We start from the raw sequence: 20,664 nt of genomic DNA on the forward strand, positions 1-20,664 counted from the left end.
TTGGGTTTAAATCAGGACTAAGGGCTGGCCACTGCATGATATTGACACCGTTCTGCTGAAGGAAGTCCCGTGTAGCTCTTGCAGTATGGGCTCGGGCGTTATTAAGCTGGAAAATGTTGTTCCGGTGACGTGCGAAATGTGGTATGACATGTGGTCTGAGAGCTTGGTCGATGTAGCGCACCGCTGTGATGCCGTCTCCTCTCGCTGGACCAAGGTTCTGGAACACCACAAGACCCACTGTCTTGTTCAGGCCTATTCCACCCCATACCATGATGCTTGCACCTCCCCATGAGTAAATAACACACTGGTCTGAGTAACGCTGGCCACGTCGTCGCCATATTCTTGTTCTGCCATCTGTAGTTGATACGCAGTACCGACTCTCATCTGTGAACAGAGCGGTTCTCCATTGCCTGTATCGCCAGTTTTGGTGTTGTAGGGCAAACTGCAGATGTTCACGCCGATGACAAGGGGTAAGGACAGGTCCACAGTAAGGTCTACGGCAATGGAGGTTCCTGCTGTTAAGACGTCGGCGTACTGTATCAGTACTGATTGGTCTTCCGTGTGTTTCCACTGTCTGGCGTGCTGTTTCGGATACTTGCATGAAGGGATTCTGTACATGCTGTCGCACAACATGGTGGTCTTGTCGTCTTGTGGTTACCCTTGGTCTGCCAAGACGAGGGCGATCATTTGTGGTGTTAGTGGCCCGGAAACGTTGCTGCAGCCTGTAGATGGTCTGAACGTTGACCTGGAAGTGATTGGCAACGGCTTGTGCAGTGTGGCCACCTTGAAGTCTTCCTAGCGCCTGGTTACTCAGAGCTGTCGTGAGTCGCGGCATCCTGCTGACGGTGTAATGTGAATGTTTCAACAAGTTTTGGAGGTGCATTTTATAGGGCTGGTCCTTGTGAACAGCACGCGCAGCATGAGTTGCATGAAAAACATGGAGAACACGGTACCATTTCCGAGATCAGGTTGCGTTTTTGAGACCATTTCCTGGGTTCCATTCTGAGTTTGGGAAGGAATGTCTTTGCACTGGTAAAGTTGGAGATGTTGTCAAAAATATACAATCAAAACATTAAATGAGTTTACAGTTATCCGTTTCTGCGAAGGAAAATTCCAAACTGACGTTTCTTTTGCTGCTTAGTATATATCCTCTCTCAGTACAAGTAAGGTAACTGCAAACCTGTAATGATAATGAAGGCAAATAATGAGTGTGCCACGGATGTCCATTTTGAACCTGCTACAACAATGTCGAATAATATTGATGCTTTTGTGTAAAAGCAAACGTTATAGTAAAACTGTTTTCATTAGCTTTCGTGCATTATGCTTAGGATGGTTAATTCATACTTCCCCCTTAAACGGAAGATTACAGTTAACTGACAATATAACTCTGATCCCGCGACTTGTGGTCACCCATTAGGCTACATCAGTCAGCTGGATACACACACACTGGAGATGTTCCTCTCTCGTCACCAGTGAGTAGGTTTAATGTAGAAGGTTTCACTTCCAAAATATGTTTGTTATGGTCATATATGGAATACGGGCATACCTTGTTTTCTATTTCAGATACTTCCTGACGTCTGTGGCGATTCCGTGTTTAGCACTCACTGTACTGACTACACGAGGCAAGTTTACTATGTTTTGTTGTTTCTTCAGTATATTAGTTGTAGTTCAACTGTTTCCGAAAAAGCAAATATCGACTTGAAATACCAACTAGAAGGAAATTATTTGACTGAGTAAAAAAGCACCACGTGTGTGTTTGAGTGTGATGTCGTTATTCCAGTTGTATTCTATGGTGTGTAATTGTAATTTATCCTGTCTTATGCCTGACGATTTGTCCACAGGATGTCAACAATTAACTTACGTTTAACGAACTACTTATTAACCAACGCAATTTCCTCATTCACTTTTCACAGAATATATGAACTGTATGTATTACGAAGTTTTCTATGTATCATGAAATATACATCCTATAACAAGTCACTGGATACCAACATAACGCATCAGTCCTACCTTGATCGTGTCAATGTTACGCTTCATCTTTTGCCTCGTACCTATCTAAATACTGATTGTATTATTCTTCGTTTTCAGCAAAACCATGCGGAAATGGCCAGCACTGTCCCGACTGTTACAGTAATGGAGACTGCTCGGCACCATGCGAGGTTGGATACTATGGTAGGAAGTGCACGTCAGTGTGCAACAGCGGATGTAAAAATCGGTTGTGTGAACTCGCAGAGATGGGCGTCGAAAACTGCACGGAGGGATGTGTTCCAGGCTTCAGAGGTACAAGCTGCACAATACCATGTCACAAGCCTGGGACGCAGTGTACGGTGTGTGAAGGTGGATGTGATGGAGGATACTGCAGGCTAAGTTCTACATCCTGTGTTTCTGGATGTGTCGACTCCTACTATGGCCTTGAATGTAAGGACTGCTCTGAGAGATGTAAGTCATGTAACAGGTCTACAGGGATGTGTGACGTTTGCCATGATCCATACCAGGGTCTGAACTGTGAGATGTCATGTGAGAACTGTGCAGGAGCTTGTGTGTCTGGATGTGACGAAGGTTGTAAACCTGGCTTCTATGGTCATTGGTGTGATAAGGTGTGCAGTGAAAACTGTCGTCCTGGGCCCAACAAAACTGCAGTTTCTGTCTTGGAGTGTGACCAAAATACATCCATCAATTGCATCCCCAAGTGTGACAACAACACTGGAGACTGTATCCATGGTTGTAATGATGGGTGGTATGGTGAGAACTGCTCCTCTCGATGTAACCGGAAGTGTGCAAATATGTCCTGCACTGATTCAGGGTCGTGTGCAGCTGGTTGTGCACCAGGGTATGCTGGGACTGACTGCTCCTGCTTTGAAAACTGCATCCTTGATGTTTGTCACCCGAACAACGGATCTTGTGTGAAAGGTTGCATCAATGGATATTATGGTACATTTTGTAACATCTCGTGTGATGTCTGTCTTGACGGTGTATGTAATCGGACACATGGCACCTGCACTAGAGGATGTAATAGCACTGGTCAAACTTGCGCATCTAACTGTACTAAAGACTGTCCTTTGGAGGTCTGCCTTCAAGTCAGAACATGTTCAGGTAAGACATTGAAGTGCAAAATCAACAATTCGTACACATCCATAATCTTCAGTTTCAGTTCCTTTAAATGGGACGAGATTTCAGAGGTAGCACATTCAAGTTTATTGAATATATTGTAAAGTATACAGTTTATTTGATTTGCGTCTTCCTATACCAAATACCATGAAGATTTTTGTGTACATATTACATAATATATTCACAGTACATTAGATTAAGTTATCGTTATTTTGTATTTCCTCAGAGACCCAAAGTGAGAGCCATACACTGATCGCAATCACCATCGGGGCATTAGCAGCGTGTTTGCTTTGCTTAATTGGCATCATGGTAGCAATTCGTATTACTGTCTACGAACGCTTTATAAGGTTTGACATTACTTTGTTTATGTTTATCAATGTCTAACTATGTTGCTTAACCTATATTCTAAATGACACAATCACCTTATAGCTTCCATGGCCTTGAACACAGAATATGTATTTATCTTCAGCTACATAATAATAAATAATAAGTCCATTTGTATAGAGCCTATATCCAGTAACCAAGTGGTTGCTCATGACGCTGATATATATACATATTAACAAAAGGAGTTCATTTAGGTATAATAGTGCTTCTTGAACAGGAAAGCTTTTTAGGTTAGACCGGAAGCTGACTATTGAGGGAGATTCTTTGAGATTGTTCCAGAAAATAGTTGACATATAGGAAAAACGTCTGTGTCCGTACGTCTTCAGTAGTGGACGGTGAGCAGCGAGTATGAACTCTGACAAGACTAGAGAGAAAGGACGCAGCAGAAGTCAATGTAAAACAACAAGAAAGATCTGTTTTATAATTAACAATTTTATAAATAACACAATACAGATTACTGCAATGTAACTACAATGGTAGTGCATAGTGGAAGTACAAAGCTCATTGCAGTACTAATACAATGGTAATACTAAATATAGCAGTAGTAGCAGTGAAGTCAGAGATATTAACACCGACCAAATAGCAATATTTGCCAAGCTTCCAAATAGTCCTAGAATGGATATCCGTTGAAAAGAAGATCAACTGATGGGCTTGCTGTAATGTGAGATGAGAGAACCATGTGTTCCACGCCATGTTTAGTAAACTATACAGCTCTAAAAGATCCGACATTACACTTAACTCTAAAACAGCAAATTACAGTACGCCACTGCTTCCGTAATGTAATATATCTCGACTAACTATTGGTAAACCACAATGTTGTGAACATCGACTGTATTTGAAAAGAAACGAAGTCTTACAGTTATACTGTATTGCAGTAAATTGCCAGTTTTGTGCTTCCAATGTTGACAAACACACATATGGTTTCTGCTGTAGGGATGAAGCTGATGATGGAGATGTGGAATGTCCAGCAGAACAGCAGGATGCACACGGCTACGAGCTTGTGGATGTTGAGCCTGATAGAAACGAATCCGGCCCTGTAATAGTTTTTCTTTAGTGGATGTTCACTTCAGTCAATGCAATACAATGACTGGCCAAACTGCCCTCCAGCAAAACATCGATGTCATGCCATGGATAGCGCCCAGTCCAGACTTTACGCACTAAAAAACCTCTGCAGTCATTAAGTTTAGATGACATTGTCATCGCCGCAAAGACTCCATGCATGTCTGACCAATAAACATGTTGTTTTGTTCCCGATATTAGAACTGTTGGACGCAAAATCTAAATGTTTTAGTGTTGGACTCTTTAATGGCCTAGTCGACAACCATTTCAAGCATAAGAACTCACAAAATTCCATCGCCTAGGCCCACGGAGATATGATTTCGTAATTTCCATTTGTTTATACCATGAGGATTCTTGATATATGTTGATAATTCCCTACATCTCCAATTTCTTGTCATAATATAGCCATGACACCAAAGTACTTATTTTATTCTATTTTCTAATAAATATCTTTATCAATTGCTTTGCTTTTCCCTGCAAAATGGGAAACAAACACTTTTTTAATACAAGCTGATGAAAGCTTTAATCACAGTCGAAATCCTGGTGCCTCCAGCTTGTTTCTTAGTAAGACATTTAGTGAAAGATGAGAGCGAGCGCACACCAAACAGACCAAGAGGTTCTCTCTTCTGTACAGACCCCTGTTCCCCGCAATCATCATTATGCTTTATCATTGGTCGGTAACCTTTCTCACGGGTTTCTCGTAAGATTTCGTCGCTGACATACTCGACAAGATTGCTGAACCAAATGTTGATGACCATTCTCTGAACACAGGGTCAGTCATCATAGACGACAAAGCCGGACCACATCGTGCACGTGCCGTTGGTGATTTCTTACGTGAAGGGGCGGTAGCATATCTACCTTGGTCCACGAGGAATCTATTTCTCAATCAGGTAGAGCGTGCTTCTGATATTATGGGTCGCAGAATACGCCCGTGAGATGCTCCAGTAGAAAATCGTGGTGAACCAGAACAAGGAATCCACCAAGAAAGGAAAGCAACACCTCAACGTCAGATTCAGCGTGTGATGCAGCCTATGAGAAGGAGGGCCAGGGATGTTATTGTAGCTGGTGGAGATTACACCAGATATTGACCCTGTGTTCGGGTATTGACACTTATGTGAATTATTGAGTATTGTGTGCCTGAATGTAATAGTTATCAGCAATACAAAATAATTTTGTTTGCTTCTCTGAATAAAATCCAATTTAAATTGTCATTTGTTTTTGCGTTTAGATTTAGCATTTAATTGTTCGTATGGAGTGTTGGTTAAATGTTTGCCTATTTTCTGTCATAATTAACTTATGTCAGACCTGGTTATGATCGATTGTGTCATTCACTGACTTAATCCTCTTGTGAATTGTAAGGGTGACGTTACATATGTTTTACCATAGATGTGAACTAATTGATACAGAACTTGACCAGGTGTTATGACTACGTCATACACGTTTATGAATGATTCGGTTGTGGTGTACCAGGTCCATTTGTCCCAATTTGCTCACAAGAATAGAAAAAGGAACCAAAAACATTCGGAACTCCGGATCCATACGTCACTTTACCGTGTGTGTGTGTGTGTGTGGTGTGGTGTGGTGTGGTGTGGTGTGGTGTGGTGTGGTGTGGTGTGGTGTGGTGTGGTGTGTGGTGTGTGTGTAAGTGTTATATCATAGACATGAAATTGGAATATTCAGACAGATAATTTGTATGAAGCTTAATATTTTTATCTATGTAATTAAGAGGAAAAAGAATCCAAAATATACCAAGATTCTATAATATCAGAAGAAAGGTTAGCTTGGGTGCTTTGTTTGATTGTTGTTTAACGCCGCACTCAGCAATACTCCAGCTGTATGGCGGCGGTTTGTAAATGATTGAGTCTGGGCCAGACAGTCCAGTGATTAACATTAGGAACTTCGATCTATGCAATTGTGATATGATGACATGTGAAGACCAATTCTGAACGGGTTCTTCGTGGGTCTATTTGCTTTATGGCGGGTACACGTATTGCACGTGATGCTCGCCATTGATCGTAACACTTTCATAAAGAAATTTAATGTATGGTGTACCCGAATATTCAAAATAATCATACAGACTAACTTATGTTTAGGTGTACACTAAACGCCAGAAGAAACGATGTTCTCCTTTCTTATAAGAGACGGAGGTACCTATCTTCAGGTACCGTTGTGATGCGTGGACGTACACTTCATGGTCTGTCTACAGTCTGTCGGAAGCCCTAAATAAGTCTTATAACCGTGATACGGTGGCATCCGAGGGCGTTGGCAACAGCATTGTATGTTGACCCCATCTGCACTATCCCAATGGCTATTTCTCTCTCATCAGCTGTTAATCGTGGCATATTTCTCTTACTTGTGTATCATATCATGTATTCTAGGCTCTCTTCGTACCCTATAGAATCATTAAACACGTGAAGTGGATGCAAATACGGCTTGAATATTGCAGCGTTTTGGCGATTGATATTGCTGTGTGTAAAATTGAAAAATGTTACTTTGCAAGCAAAACTGTTTACAAAGGTTTAACAAAGAACATTTTACATGTTCCTAGACATTTTTTCACAGCATCAAAGACACATTGATTGTTTCCACTAATGCAAATCAGCAGAAACTGTTTAAAAGACTTAAATCTTGATGATTATTTGACAATTTTACAAACTCTACAACAGCTGTTTCTTGTTTTAATAGTTGAAAGATGATGACTTTAAATGGTTTATATTTGTCTCAAAGAAGAATTTTAGTTTAACCTTTCTTTTGGACATCTACATCACTGTTATTGGCATGGACGATAATAGGACACTTTAACTCGCCTGAAAAAGATGTATTTCAGTTACATATGAATGCATTTGAGAATTGTTTTTCGTGATTTGCATAAAGCTGTGTTGTTAAGCTTCTTGAAAACTAATGCCTTCTAACATATCTTGGATAGTGTTTAAGTAATTATTTCGGCGTTTAGTGTATATAATATATCACTAATCCCTCTGCTTTACATGCTACGGAAATACAGTGGAAATACCACACTAGCTATTGAGTAGATTTAAGTGAATTACAGCTTGTGACACGTTAATAAACTATATTTCTTCTCCTGTAAAAATATGAAAGTCATGAAAGAACATCAGTGGGGTTGACAAGTGTGTTGCTAAGGGGAACGGTTACCGACCAGTGGTAAATGCAGGTGATGATTGTCATGGCGTAGGAACATAAAAACGTGTTCAGAGCGAAACAAGATAAAAAATGTGGCCTTCAATATTTCAAAAGAATCGTTTCAAAATCAGACAAAGAGATTGACAAAACACAAAATAGTCTTCCTGTCTGTTATCACGCTTACCTGAACCAGATGTGGAGACGATTAAGGTACAACTAACTATAAAAACAGGTTCAATGCTGACACAAGTTACAACTCTTTCGCACCACCTGAAGATTGTGGGTATGGTTTTACACCGCTTTTAGCAATATCCCATCAATATCACGACGGGAGACACATGAAATGGGCTTCAGACATTGTAGTGTGGGGAATCGAGCCTACGTCCTCGACGTGACCAGCGAACGTTATACCCACTTGGCTACGCCGCCGCCCCACTCTTGAAAATTATAACACTATTCATAGATACACACACCTCGTAAGTGGACACGAAAAACATTCAAAAAGAGCTTGCATTTCAGGATGATTAACCTCGAAACTGTCATGTAAAGTATTCCAACCAAGTGCTGATCCATACAGTTCAACGTGGTCTAAGAGAGGTGGTAATGGGATGTCATCTCCCATTCTGAATGGAAACGCACGTGCGTTGGCGATAGCAACATTGAAAAAAAATATTGCCAACAAATCAGGATTCAAATTTTCGTCTATGGTTTCACCAGAATATACTTGTAAGGCCACCCCTCAGCTTTAGGCAATTATGGACAAAGTTAGCAGCGAATTAAAATTACACATAGTCTACGATTTAACACCTGGTAGCGTTACATTCACGTTGGATAATGTGGTGTTACATACAATCTCAGCAGGACATTACTTTACAATACTGTAATCCTCTTTCAGGATACGGCCACTAACAATATTAGTTGCTAATTTAATCTATACTGACGGGCAAAAGAAACTTTCTCCCCTTTCAATTTGATCTCACTTAAAAACAACAACAAGAAATCGAAGTTTGCAATTATAATTTGTGGAGCAGTAGTGGAACGTGGAACGGGACCAGATCCTTATCCAAGGCTTCATTTTTCAAAGTAAGCCTTGGATAAGTCCCTTATCCCGATCCACCACTTATGTATACTACTACTTAGGTGCAAGCACAATTTGATGAAGATCGGTAGAATAGTTTCTGAAATATTGACTTTTAAGTGAGAATGAGGTCGGTTGGGAAAAAGGCTCGGGTCGCCTCGGGGGTGGTTGCTCCTCCGAGCGCTGTGGGCGGACGAGTCGCAGTGCGTGTGCGTGTGCGTCTGTCTCCCGCGGCTCGGTGTACGGGTGGCTGGCTGGCTACATTAAGCAAGCAAAAAATAGGCATGCAAGACCGATAAAAATCATGACGAGAAACTATCATCACACGCTGGGTGATGTGTAAAGGAATGTGTCGTGAGGTACGATCATCAACTACTCTCTTATAAGAATCTCATTTTCCCTAGGGCAACGGTGGGCGCAGTCGACGGTTCTGCAGCAGGCAATAAGGCAGTGCTGGAGGTCGATGTCACATTTGGAGCTGGGGAGGAAGAAATGAGCTTTGTAGCTATTAGCCCCGCTGTAGTCGAAACAGTGCTCGTTTCACCTGCTGGCAATTGGAGGATGATGCGTACGGTTGGTGGTTCGGAAGCCAAGAATGCCGTATCGGCCGGCTATTGCCCCTACTTTGTTTGTATCCGTATTGTAGAGAGCATTTTCCACAAGCAGTTGGGATTGTCTTCGTTTTTTAATATATGCTGTGGCTTCTGTGAAACTATCTTGCAGAGCTTCGATCTCCTTTTCGCATAGTTCTGCTCTTTCTTCCCGTATTTGTATTTCCTTTTGTAGTGCCTTTTCGGCTCTTCGTCGCCAATTTTCTGCCTTCTCGGACTCCAGTAGCTCCAGCAATTTCCTTCCTCACGTTTGAGTAGACAGAGTACAAATTTTGCGATTCGCCCATATGTTCCTCATTACTTGGAAAGATTGGTTGGATCCTTCTCTGCCCAGCTTTTGGCATTTCTTCTGTCTCCATTGCCATTCAATGTGTGAAGTTGCCGGATGGATGTAGAGCTGTTGGCTTCTCGGTTGCCGACCGAGTGGGTGTTGTCCAAGATAGTGGGTTTTCTGCTTTTGATAGCTTCCACAAGATCGCTTTGTTCGACAAATCCAAGATGGCCACAGAGGAATTGCACGAGCTGTTTGCAGTCTAGCACGCCCGAATAGTCTCGGGGGTAGTCGATGCTGTAGATCCCTAGTGTGTTGCCTTGTAGTTTGGTTTCTAGATTGGACAATTTCTCTTGGACACGGTCGATCGTGATTTCGGAGACGTCCACTGTGGCCACGAAGACTGCAAAAGGGATTTCGTCATCATTTTTGGCTTTCCATGCTCGTAGCGATTTTTGGTGGGTTTCGCTTTCGATCTTTGGATCATGCTGGCAATAGCTTCTGCACTCGTCTTTTGCACCGTGTGGAGTAGTGTCGAATACTTTTTGGTTTCTTCGGTGTACTCTTGGTAGGTGGTGGGTAGTATCCATTGGAGTAGTCCGACTATTTATTTCGCATAGCCGTGCTCTCCCGTCATACACTGGATGCGTCCCTTCAGGTGCAAGATGTCTTTGCGAGATAGATAACCAAACACGTAGAGGTCGTTGACAAAAGACTGGAAGACAGGAGAGTGGCTGCAAGTGGGTTTCCCCAAGATTTCCGGCGAGATAGTCTACCATCGAGATATCGGACATGAGGTTGTTGTCGTGCATGTTTTCCAGTAGGAGGTAGTGTGCAATTGATTTGCTGCACCGAATGCCCATTTCGTGGAAAGTTGCTGCAATTTGCTTTGCAATAGTTTTTGTTGTCGGAGTGTATCCTGTATATTGTAGCAACTCTAATATGTCTAATTGGAAGTTCGAGCAACCTTGGTGTCTGGTCGGAAAAATGTATTTGTGGTTGCTGAATAAATGGGTTGCCGTAGGGAAAATGAAATTCTTATCAACGTTCTCATATATTTTCTTATGTTAATACTATGAAAAACATTGCAAGAGAAAGTTTCTTTTGCCCATCAGTATATATGTTTTATACTGACACATGTTAATTTACAAGACATATCAATCAAATTTGTAATTAATTCTTTTTGTTTTGAAAGTGAACAATAAAACGAAAACTAACTGTAAATGAAGTAACCTTCATAGATGAAGCTATAAAATAATTATCCCTTGTGATGAGAAAATCAATACAGTCAAGCGGCTTGACCGTAGTGAACTCACAGCTGTCTTAATGTTATCCGCAATTTATGTACTTCTCACGTTTAATATGTGATAAGTAAGTTTGTATTTGTGAGTCAAAGTTTGTTCCATAACCATTTGAGCAGCATTACTATTATATGGGGAGTGTCAGCTTCGTAAGAGTGAGTGAGTGAGTTAATATTTAGCGTCACATCGGCAATATTGCAGCTATATCGTGTCGAGGGTTCTGGTCTTGAGATGTCCCAAGGACAATAATTGATGAGACGGGGAACGTCGCTTATGATATGAACCAGTTTACTGCCTGTGAAATACGAACATTACAACATGAGAAAGATGTTGTGTGCGTCCGACATGGTTGGATGGTGACATGAAAGTCACACGTCACAGGCATGAAACGCACGAGATTTGGCGGGTTAGCCGAATACGGGTGGCACGTACAACTCTCTACATATAGCCAGTGGAGAAGCAGCCCTCTGGTGAAGTAAACGGGAAATAGAAGGCTGTCGGGCATGTCTTGTTGGAGGGAAACAGATTCCAGTCGCAGGAGCATGTTGCGGTGGAGAGTCTTCATCGGCCCCTGGCCACTCTTTTGCTTCAAAGTGCAGACAGGAATGTCCTTGTTGGGTTGTTTCACAATGGCATAGACGTTTTTCCCCACTTGTTGGCAAGCTTGTTCCTTCCTGTAAGTCCGACAAGTCGCACCAGAACACGATCATTTGGTTGTAGAAAGGACTCTCTCACTTTCTTGTCGTAATGTTGTTTGTAGCGTTGCCCTGCCTTCCTAGATTCCTTGGAGGCTATGTTGTACACAAACTGTAGCCGCTTCTTGAGGTTGTTAGCGTACTGAGTACAGGTAGCTTGTCCTTGTCCAAGGTCGAATCCAAGAAAGGTGTCCACTAGGAGTCGAGGGTGTCGTCCAAACATGAGGTAGAAGGGAGTGAATCCTGTACTCTCGTGACTCATGACTCGTAGTCCATGGATGGTCATCATCTGGTTTGGTTGAGGGTTGAGAGCAGGTACATAAGTTTTCCAGTCACTCTTCTTCTCTTCATCCAGGGTACCAATCATATTCATCAGAGTCTGGTTGAAACGTTCCGTCATACCATTACCTTGAGGGTGATATGGCGTCGTTCTTGTCTTCTTTGTCCCAGTAAGTTGGCAGAGTTCTCTGATGATGTTGCCCTCGAAGTTCCTCCCTTGGTCACTGTGGAGTTTAGCTGGGAATCCATAATGTACTAGAAAATTGTCAAACAGTACTCTCGCTGTGGTCTTGGCTGATTGGTTACGAGTTGGGATGGCAATAGCATAGCGAGTAAAATGATCCGTGATCACAAGGATATTCTCGTAGCCTCCTTTGGATTCTTCGAGTTTGAGATAGTCCAAACAGACAAGTTCCATGAAGTGTGGATGCTTATAAGTGATGCGGCTTTCACAGTGGTTTTGCACTTGCATCAGACACAATTACCACACTTCTTAATGTACTTCTCGACATCCTCAGACATTCCAGTCCAGAAAAACCTTGATCTCACAAGATGGAGAGTTCTGTCGCGTCCCTGGTGTCCTGAGTTGTCATGGAGAGACTGAAGTATTTCCTGTATCTTGTTCCTTGGTAGAACTAGCTGATGTTCAATACCTTCGATGTTGTTGATTCGTCTGAACAAGATCCCATCCTTGAGAAACAACTTGTCCCTGTCCTGAAGTAATCCTCTCACTGTAGGATCCTCAAGTGACCACTGACGTGCTGTGAGCTTAACTCCTTCCTTGATGAGATGGATTACACGTCCAAGATGTTGATCACTGAGTTGTTCTTTCTTCCAGGACAGTGATGTAGGGGTCAATGGATTTATGTCATCTGGGCAAACAACTTTTTCATCACAAGATAAGCTTTCCGCAGCAATGCAGTAGGTGCAATGAACTTGGCAGATGGCCTTGATATGGGGTTCGATATGAGACTCCTTGCTGTCCGAGTAATCTGGCCTTCTTGACAATCCATCGGCGTCCATGTTGGTGTTGCCTGCACGATAGGTAATGATGAAGTCGTATGCTGAGTGAGCAGTGAGCCACCTGTGTCCAGTGGCATCAAGCTTCGCTGATGTCAAGACGTAGGTAAGAGGGTTGTTATCTGTCTTGACCTCGAACTTGTTTCCATACAGGTACTCATACATGTACTCACACTTGGAATCCGTTGTCTTTCAGTCGTTGGAATACTGCTTCAAGACACTCCAAGTGTTCCTCAAATGTAGTTGAGAAGATAATGATGTCATCCAGGTAAATTAGACACTCCTTGAGGTTGAGATCTCCCATACATTTCTCCATTAGACGCTTGAAGGTGGCAGGTGCATTGGTCAGTCCGAACGGCATTCGATTGCATTCATAAGATCCGAGTGGACCCGCTAAAAAGGCAGTCTTGTGCTTGTCCTCTTCTTTTAGCTCCACTTGCCAGTATCCTGAGTGTAAGTCCAACTTAGAAAACATGGATGCTCCTGACAGACAATCTAAGGTTTCATCGATCCTGGGGACGGAATAGGCGTCCTTAACCGTCTGATGGTTAATCCGGCGAAAATCCAGACATAGACGCAGAGACTTGTCTTTCTTCCTCACCAGAACTATGTTAGACGAGAAACGACTACGAGACTCACGAATGGCTCCACATGTCAACATCTCATGAAGGTGTTCCCTGAGTTCCTCAAACATTCCAGGTGGAGTTCGTCAGTAAGGTTCCTTGAAAGGAGTATCGTCAATGAGGTTGATCTCATGTTGCACAGCTGTGGTGTGTCCCAAATCAATGAGGCTCTTCAACATGATGTAGTTCCATCTTGAAAGCATTGTCAAGGCTTCATCCCTCTGTCCATCGGTGAGACAACTGTCCGAGAGGTCAAAGTCCACTAGTGAGGTATGAGTCTCCTGGTTGGTGTTGGTCTTTGTTGGCAGAGCATCGACAGGAACTTCACTGAGCACTCAAACCTCGTGAAGCTGACAGAGTCTGGTCTTGGCGGTATAGTGATGATCCTGGCTGACATGTGTCAAATGCAAACAGGAACCCAGGAGGAGTTATCTCGCTTACCTATCTCAACGAGTCTTGGGCAAACTGAGAGTCGTGTCCAAAGGTCAGAGTCTAAGTCATGGTGTTTGGTGATAGCAGTGGCTGTTCCAGGCTGATGGCGCACAAGTCCATCGATGGTCATCATCTGGTTTGGTTGAGGGTTGATCGGCGTCTTGTTAGTAGATCTTACTTGTCCAATGATTCCATTAGCTTGTAAACGTAAGGCAGTAAGCCAAGAGGCTGGTATGGTGTTACCTACAGGTACCAAGAATCTCTCCACAAGATCTATGACGTTGGTTCCGATCACTAGTGGTACTCGCCTGTTGTACTCTGTGTCTCTGGTGACTAGTAGAACAATGTCCAACTAATGTAAACTAATCTAACAAATAGAACTGATCTAACTTATTACACTAATCTAACTAATGAAACTAATCTAACTAATATGATGAAGCCAAGTTATGTAAATATTGCACAGTTATGCGAAATTCAATGCATTCATGCAATATTATGGCATGTAGACAAATGTCAATAGTCTGAATACAACTGATCCATGAAATCAATGCAGATATCAATGCTATGAATATAGCAAATTCATGGATATAAATGGAATGTCACATATAAAATGCACTTTAGCAGCTGAATGTCTCCAAATGTCTCACTGATGATCACAGATATCACACGTTATCACAGTCTTCTTTAGAGTGTCACATGTATATATGGATATCACAGATAAGGTGTAGAATATAGAAGATGTAAAGTGTCTTATCACAGTCAAATAGAAGTTGATATATACACACACGAAATCACTGAGCGCAAATCTCACGTATATGACGATCCTTGAAGATGACGTCGAGGTGAGCTGTACCGTGACGGTGTCGTGATGATATCGTGGGGGTGTTCTTGGTTCGTTGGCACTGGTTGAGGGCGATGTTATGATGAACCCCGTCCCTGTTCGGGTGTCAATTGTCGCGGGTTCTGGTCTTGAGATGTCCTAAGGACAATAATTGATGAGAAGGGGAACGTCGCTTACGATATCAACCAGTTAATTGCAATTGCCTGTGAAATACGAACATTACAACATGAGAAAGATGTTGTGTGCGTCCCACATGGTCGGATGGTGACATGAAAGTCACACGTCACAGGCATGAAACGCACGAGATTTGGCGGGTTAGCCGAATACGGGTGGCACGTACAGCTCTCTACATATAGCCAGTGGAGAAGCAGCCCTCTGGTGAAACAAAAGGGAAATAAAAGGCTGTAGGCGACAATCGTGACGAGAACAATTTAATTTATATCAATAGTAAAATCAATAAATTTAGAACGTAAAAACCTGCAATCGAAGGACGGTAAAAATACTAAATTATCACAGTTCTCAATTTAAAACTAATACGCTATCATAAAAGTACATTGCTAGAAACAATAGTACAATATGAAAACCGGGCTATAGATCACCAGCAACTGACAGCTTCGTAAGAGTGGAAAAAACTCGACATGATGCAGGTCGAATGAAGTACCTCTCTCAGTATGGATGTATATTTTGAACCAGCTACAACAAAGTCGAATAATATTGATGTTTTAGTGTAAAAGCAAAACTAATAAAAATAAACCGTTTTTCATTAGCTCGCACGTATTACACTTGGGATGGTTAATTTCTATTTCCCTCTTAAACGGAAGATTACAGTTAACCGGCAATATAACTCTGATCCCGCGACTGGTGGTCACACATTAGGCTACATCAGTCAGCTGGATACACACACACTGGAGATGTTCCTCTCTCGCCTTACATTGTTTTCTGTCTTCAGACACTTCATGGCGTCTTTGGTGACTCTGTGTGTAGCACTCACTGTAATGGTTATACGAGGTAAGTTCACAACGTCTTCATTGTTTCATCAAATGATCAAAAGATTAGTATATATGAGGACTATAGGGAAAATGTATCTGCCACGGGGATGTGATTAGTGGGTGTGTGTTTGTGTGTGCGTACGTCCGTGCGCGCGTGCATGCCTGCGCGTTTTGGATCAATTTAACCCTCTTGTGTGTGTTCAAGCAATGGCGCTGTCCAGTCGGTTTGTCAAACAATGAGGTCGAACAATCGAACAACCATATACCACATGGGTCAGAGACAAAGAAGCTTCACTGTAATATCTTATGCGAAAACAACAATGTATTAACCAACTCATTTTGCTCGTTCACATTTCATAAAACATATGAAGCGTAGATATGACGAAAACATACATATCTCACGAAACATTATGTCAAAAATAACTGATCAGTCCTACCTTCATCGTGTCAGTGTTACGCTTCAGCTTTTGCCTCGTACGGATCTAAATATTGATTGTATTATTCTTTGTTTTCAGCAAAACCATGCGACAATGGCCAGCACTGCCCCGACTGTGACAGTAATGGAGACTGCTCGGCACCATGCGAGGTTGGATACTATGGTAGGAAGTGCACGTCAGTGTGCAACAGCGGATGTAAAAATCGGTTGTGTGAACTCACAGAGATGGGCGTCGAAAACTGCGCGGAGGGATGTGTTCCAGGCTTCAGAGGTACAAGCTGCACAATACCATGCCACAAGCCTGGGACGCAGTGTACGGTGTGTGAAGGTGGATGTGATGAAGGATACTGCAGGCTCAGTTCTAAATCCTGTGTTTCTGGATGTGTCGACTCCTTCTATGGCCTTGAATGTAAGGACTGCTCTGAGAGATGTAAGTCATGTAACAGGTCTACAGGGATGTGTGACGTTTGCCATGATCCATACCGGGGTCTGAACTGTGAGATATCATGTGAGAAGTGTGCAGGATCTTGTCTGTCTGGATGTGACAGAGGCTGTAAACCTGGCTTCTATGGTCATTGGTGTGATAAGGTGTGCAGTGAAAACTGTCATCCTGGGCCCAACAAAACTGCAGTTTCTGTCTTGGAATGTGACCAAAATGCATCCATCAATTGCATCCCCAAGTGTGACAACAACACTGGAGACTGTATCCACGGTTGTAATGATGGTTGGTATGGTGAGAACTGCTCCTCTCGATGTAGCCGGAAGTGTGCAAATATGTCCTGTACTGAGTCAGGGTCGTGTGCAGCTGGTTGTGCACCAGCGTATGCTGGGACTGACTGCTCCTGCTTTGAAAACTGCATCCATGGTGTTTGTTACCCGAACAACGGATCTTGTGTGAAAGGTTGCATCAATGGATATTATGGTATATTTTGTAACATTTCCTGTGACGTCTGTCTTGACGGTGTATGTGGTCGGACACATGGAACTTGCGTCAGAGGATGTAATGATACCGACCAGACATGCACATCTAGCTGTACTAAAAACTGTCCTTTGGAGGTCTGCCTTAAACTCAGAACATGTTCAGGTAAGACATTTAAGCACATAATTACTGAAAACAATTCTTTATTATGAAAACAACAATCCGGCTGCATATGAATATGAAATAATACTGACTGCAGATGTTAAACTACCTGCCCACAATGATGTCTCACAGATGCTTACCTTGTATGTCTTCCGCGTGAGCATGTAATAATACTCTTTAATATAATCAGAGAATCATTTTAATCAGGTTTTCTTGCTAAAAATGTTTTATACATAATATAATGAAATCAAAGAAGTTATTCGTCCATAATCATGCATACGTCAAACAAGAGTGTTTCAGAAAATACAACGCTGCTTTCGTACGTGTGATATATTGCAATGCATATGTTCTTGTGTGGTGTTAAATATGGACTTTTTACTTTGACTGAGTGAGTGAGTGAGTTAAAATTTAACGTCACATACTTTGACTGATGTTGTGTGGTAACGTCTGTTATTCCCAGGACACCGCGTGAAGGTCCGGGTTAGAATTGGCCTTAAGTAACCCATGCTTGTCGTAAGAGGCGACTAACAGGATCGGGAGGTCAGGCTCGCTGACTTGGTTGACACATGTCATCGGTTCCCAATTGCGCGGTTCGATGCTCATGCTGTTGATCACTGGATTATCCTATCCAGACTCGATTATTTACAGACCGCCGCCATATAGCTGGAATATTGCTGAGTGCGGCGTAAAATTTAACTCACTCACTCACTCACTATTCACTGGACATGACAAGCCATATGTTGATGTTTTGTTATTCTGTAGGTGTTCAACCGAAGCTCGACATCAAGTACATGACAATAGGCCTGTCAGCAGTGATGTTTCTCACTGGCATCCTGTGTGCTGTGTGTTTTGTAAGATGCTGGTCAAAGAGAAGGTGAGTGGAGCAGGTGTCTTATCCCAGCTCATAACATTATTGATATTTCTACTTTTACGTTCATGCCGTTTGCTTTTTACACGGCAATGTAGTTGGAGAAAATTTGCTTGAGAGGCAACACTTTGTCAACTGATCTAAGATGGCATGAATCGATTTGCAGACTTGCGTTGGCTGTCTCTCATAATATCATAGAATGGACACAGAACTAACTCCGATGCATAAAACACACAATAACAATGTATATTTTGTTACATAACACTCAAGAATATCTTAGATATATAAGGGCAGTTTGCAATTAATCAGATTGGAGAAGATAATCTAGTGGTTGATGTCATGAGCACTGAGCTACGCAGTAGGAATGCGATGCCATGCATCAACCACGTCTACTAAAGCCAATCAATATCTCTTCGTTATCTGCCTCTTACGACAAGCATGAGTTGCAAAGTAGTAGAAGAATTCCGAATCGGATTATCACGTATGACAGTACAGAATGATGAACACCAGTGTTCCGTACAACTATTTACCCAGTATGTTTTCATATTGTTAGGTATTTTGAAACTAATTACAACAACTTGTTCAATTAATCTACAGGAACAATGAAGCAGACATCTACACAGTAGAGTATCAACCTCCGTCAAATAGATATTACGAAATTTGCGATGAAGATGTGGACCAAGAATGTGACTCCACTGAGCCTGAATCGAATGACGTTACTCCTCCGTTGGCAGAACTGCTTAAGGAAGCTGACGGCAGTGGAACACACAGTGACGTATCTTCAGATGGTTCTTCAGAAGACAACCAGTCGTACACACACCTAGAGAGGGATAACTGTGTCGGTGACCAGACAACTCATGTGAAATATATAACACCAGCTGAGAAACGGATGTCCGGTGAACAGTAACATCGAAGGAAATCTCATTCACTACCACTTTCAAGGGGGTGCAAGGTCGATTTATAGTATATAGCCTGTAGGTTACAGTGTGGTTGTGGATAGTACCTGCTTCAAAGATGTCCGCAAACTTTACCTTTATACAGGCATCATTAGTGACAAAAGCGATGCTGAGGAGAACGAGTACCTTTGTAATGGTTATAATGGTGGGATCACCTTCACGTAAACACCTCCTATCATCAGTATTTGATATTGAGTGAGTGAGTTAACATTTAACGTCACATCGGCAATATTTCAGCCATATCGCAGTATTTGATAGTGATTCGTGGACACAGGCTAATGATAAAGTCAGACAACCAATATTTTATGCGAGTTGTGACAGAGGTTTTGTCGGTGATAGTTTGAGCCATTGAGAAACCTAACGAATATTTCTTCATGGTGGATTTAGGAGTGAACTTGACGCATTACTTGCCTATCTGATCTGTAAATAGTTGGAGATTGTATGACTTAGTGCAAGAAGTAAGCTGAGTTTTGTGTTAATTGTATGAGCTTGTAAAATTATCACATCGCATTTCCAATTTTTGTTTGCTCGTGTTTAGAAACTAGGCCTTTGTTATTTTCTTAGTTTCTGTTTTGGACTGAAATGTTCAATGTCTCTTGAAGTTTGCTTTTAAACCTGAAATGATTCACCTGTAAATTTGCCATAATTCACTGTCACATATGTTCTTTCTCAAATGTAAATGCAGCTGAAATACTTGCAATAATATCACTGATCTGCAAGACAATATAATGAAATCTTATTTTGACGTGTTTTAACGTAATTAATGTAACCAGACCTATTTTGCTTTATTCAGAAATACATATTTTAATATATTGTGCCCAGGTTTGTTGTCCTTTCATAACCATGGTAAAACGTTCACTTTGTCCTTATGCCCTTGCAGCCTAACAGACACAGGCATGCAGCGGAAGTACGCAGATGGACAGAAACAATAATTTTGACAGCAACCCTTTTCACTTCACTTCACTGTGACGCGTAGTGATGAGACAGTTCATGATGGTACAGGTATCCACTGAAGCTTAGTTCAAAACAGAGTGAATGGATTGAGCACCTGAATTGTCCAACAAAGTGTCACAAAATAGAACAAAATTGATTTCTAGTATTTTTAATTCATAACGTGGGGTATTTACCCCCACTCGAATAATTTTTTAAACCAATGTAAACCCCATCTATTTCTGTCAGTATTGGTCAAAATGTTCACATATGTCTTTGCTACGTACTGGGAGTCTTGACTTTGTGTTCAAAATGACATATGTTGCAACCTTGATGCGTTATCATTTCAACAAAGTAAATCTATTACTAAAGTGAAAATACTATCAAGAACTGTTAAAGTCTCATATGCATCCTTACTGCAAGAGATACTCTGTAACTTCACCAAGACAGCACACAGGGTCAGCTATTGCGTCTAAATGTATTGTGATTTGATGTTGTTAACAATTGTATTTTAGAATTGACTACGTTCACAGATCAATACAAATCACACAAAAATTTCAC

At 41.9% G+C, this 20,664-nt stretch overlaps 2 protein-coding genes across 2 annotated transcripts; both read left to right on the forward strand.

Annotated features, from left to right (window-relative positions):
• The first annotated feature begins 1,428 nt into the window (after positions 1-1,428).
• Positions 1,429-19,124, forward strand: LOC124265991 (multiple epidermal growth factor-like domains protein 10). Its single transcript, XM_046700811.1, has 5 exons — positions 1,429-1,472; positions 15,793-15,851; positions 16,348-17,352; positions 18,112-18,223; positions 18,815-19,124. Exons 1-5 carry the CDS (start codon positions 1,453-1,455, stop codon positions 19,122-19,124), a joined length of 1,506 nt encoding a protein of 501 aa, XP_046556767.1. The 5' UTR covers positions 1,429-1,452.
• On the forward strand, positions 2,104-4,632 carry LOC124265988 (protein draper-like). The gene is made up of 3 exons (XM_046700809.1): positions 2,104-3,093; positions 3,335-3,455; positions 4,426-4,632. Exons 1-3 carry the CDS (start codon positions 2,235-2,237, stop codon positions 4,544-4,546), a joined length of 1,101 nt encoding a protein of 366 aa, XP_046556765.1. The 5' UTR covers positions 2,104-2,234; the 3' UTR covers positions 4,547-4,632.
• Positions 19,125-20,664: the final 1,540 nt, after the last annotated feature.

This window comes from Haliotis rubra, unplaced genomic scaffold, assembly GCF_003918875.1.
Source record: "Haliotis rubra isolate DU_JTF1 unplaced genomic scaffold, ASM391887v1 Scf1224, whole genome shotgun sequence".
Lineage (NCBI taxonomy): Eukaryota > Metazoa > Mollusca > Gastropoda > Lepetellida > Haliotidae > Haliotis > Haliotis rubra.